Consider the following 2,568-nt stretch of genomic DNA (forward strand, 5'->3'; position numbering starts at 1 on the left):
ATTAAGGAATTTTATGCAAACAATGAATACTTCCATGTACCCAGTAGATATTTGTAAGTGTATGCTATGGTGGAATTATTTTAATTGTTCAATATCTAAGAAAAGCAATAGCAAAATGGATCATTTTACATTAAAAAAATACAGTGAAATGGTTAGCACTGCACAAATTTGACATGTCCCTGAGTGAAGAAGGTTACAATTTGTATAATGCTGTGTATGCTGCGGCCCACACCTACCATGAACTCATTCTTCAACAAGTAGAGTCTCAGAAAATGACAGAATCCAAGGGAATGTTCACTAACTGTCAACAGGTAAAGTCTCTTACATTTCTATATATATATCTCAATGTGATCTTTTAAATGGCTCCTGAGAAACTCACATAAATTTGTTAGAGATTATTCTTGCAATAAAACTATTTCTATCCTTTAAAACTACCTAATGAGTGTTTTACATGGATATGCAACATGTACAAGGATAACATATAATAAGAGATAATATTTTTGTATTAATGTCAGAAAATTTGTGAAAATGTGTCTCAACATTTTATCAAATGAGTTCAATATTTAAAATAGGGGTCGGGCGGCGCCTGTCCAGTCCCCGCAGCCTAGCGCGGGCAGCGGTGGGCGATGGAGAACAGAGCCCTGTCCCCTGCTGTCCTCCAGCGTGCTCCGCTGCTACCTTGCAGCTGAGCTGGGAGGCTCCGGCCCTGTGCGCCCTACCGTGGCCCCGCCACTATGGCCAGCATTTGGGCGCCGGAGCACTCTGACGAAGCCCACAGCAACGGGTCAAGTGCTGTCGACGACTGCGGCTCCGTGTCCGTGGTCTTCCCCATCACCATGATGGTCACTGGCTTCGTGGGCAACGCATTGGCCATGTTGCTTGTGTCGCAGAGCTACCAGCGCCGCGAGAGCAAACTCAAGAAGTCTTTCCTGCTGTGCATTGGCTGGCTGGCGCTCACCGACTTGGTGGGGCAGCTCCTGACCAGCCCGGTGGTCATCCTCGTGTACCTGTCACAGCGATGCTGGGAGCAGCTCGACCCATCGGGGAGCCTTTGCACCTTCTTCGGGCTAACCATGACAGTGTTCGGGCTGTCCTCGCTCTTGGTGGCCAGCGCCATGGCCGTGGAACGCGCCCTGGCCATCCGCGCGCCGCACTGGCATGCCAGCCACGTGAAAACTCGCGCCACACGCGCGGTTCTGCTGGGCGTGTGGCTGTCTGTGCTCGCCTTCGCGCTGCTGCCAGTGCTGGGCGTGGGCCGCTACAGCGTGCAGTGGCCGGGCACGTGGTGCTTCATCAGCACCGGGCCGGTGGGCAAAGAGACGGACCCTGCGCGCGAGCCGGGCAATGTAGCCTTTGCCTCTGCCTTCGCCTGCCTGGGCTTGCTGGCTCTGGTGGTGACCTTTGCCTGCAACCTGGCGACCATCAAAGCCCTGGTGTCCCGCTGCTGGGTCAAAGCCGCAGCTTCGCAATCCAGCGCCCAGTGGGGCCGGATCACCACGGAGACAGCCATCCAGCTCATGGGGATCATGTGTGTGCTGTCTGTCTGCTGGTCACCGCTATTGATAATGATGTTGAAAATGATCTTCAATCAGATGTCGGTTCAACAATGCAAGACACAGGTGGGAAAGGAGAAGGAGTGTAATCCCTTCCTCATTGCAGTTCGCCTGGCTTCGCTGAACCAGATCTTGGATCCCTGGGTTTATCTGCTGCTAAGAAAAATCCTTCTTCGGAAGTTCTGCCAGATCAGGGACCACACCAACTACGCTTCCAGCTCCACCTCCTTGCCCTGCCCAGGTTCCTCAGTCCTGATGTTTAGCGACCAGATGGAAAGATGATGAACAAACTGAAGTGGACTTTCATTGCAGTACCTGATTCCCTGGGTCTGAGAATTTCTTCCCCCAGGGAAGGATAACTGAACCTTTTGGATTGTATCTTCTTTTGGCTTCATGTTTTAAATTTTCCTTGCCATTAAACACACTGAGACAAGCTTTCTTAGGATAAGCTGAGAGTCTAGCTGTTAGCTGCTTCCTGTGAAGGACTGAGACTTCTTCCTTGTGAAGGGGGGCAAGACTTCATAAAGCAGTACAAAGAGACTCAGTGCAGAAGTATCTTCATCTCCAGCCCCCAGAACCTTTATGGACGTGGACACCTTCATGTGTTTGATAGTCTGATTCTACTATATAGATCTGAAACTGCAGCATAACTTTTTAACAGTGAAGCATCAATGTGTTGAGAGCAAATGTCCATCTAATAAACCATGAGCTAAACAAAACAAAAAAGCCTGCAGGAGAAGGCAGGAGAGATTGTGCAAAGGGTGTTTGTGCCAAGAAGGTATAGGGCACCAGAGTTGTGTCCTTCTCAGTGAGGCTTGGAAATAAGGTTTCTAATTTAGTTCTAATTATTGGCCCCTTAGTAATTGAGGAATCATGCCATCATTTCTCTGCTTTTAAAGGGAGAAGTTTAGATAAAGGCACATTCCATGTGTCACTAGTAGTTCCAAAGCTAGGTGACTAAATGTTCCGTTAGAGCTGTTAAAAGGAAAACCAGCTAATTATCATTCCAGTTCAA

General features: G+C 48.8%; 1 protein-coding gene across 2 annotated transcripts; it reads left to right on the plus strand.

Moving 5' to 3' along the window:
• The first annotated feature begins 734 nt into the window (after positions 1 to 734).
• On the plus strand, positions 735 to 1,912 carry LOC114635676 (prostaglandin E2 receptor EP3 subtype-like). 2 transcript variants are annotated; one of them, XM_028784161.1, is made up of 2 exons: positions 735 to 1,740; positions 1,830 to 1,912. In XM_028784161.1, the coding sequence occupies exons 1-2, from the start codon at positions 735 to 737 to the stop codon at positions 1,910 to 1,912; spliced, it is 1,089 nt and encodes a 362-aa protein (XP_028639994.1). The 2 variants fall into 2 exon arrangements, with proteins under 2 accessions (XP_028639994.1, XP_028639993.1); XM_028784160.1 differs by having other exon boundaries at positions 735 to 1,835.
• Positions 1,913 to 2,568: the final 656 nt, after the last annotated feature.

The sequence above is a fragment of the Grammomys surdaster genome, unplaced genomic scaffold (genome assembly GCF_004785775.1).
Source record: "Grammomys surdaster isolate TR1022 unplaced genomic scaffold, NIH_TR_1.0 116046, whole genome shotgun sequence".
NCBI classification, from domain to species: Eukaryota; Metazoa; Chordata; class Mammalia; order Rodentia; family Muridae; genus Grammomys; species Grammomys surdaster.

Excerpts from the sequence above, each read along its gene's own strand:
- LOC114635676 (XM_028784160.1), top strand. The coding sequence starts at position 735 with ATGGCCAGCATTTGGGCGCCGGAGCACTCTGACGAAGCCCACAGCAAC.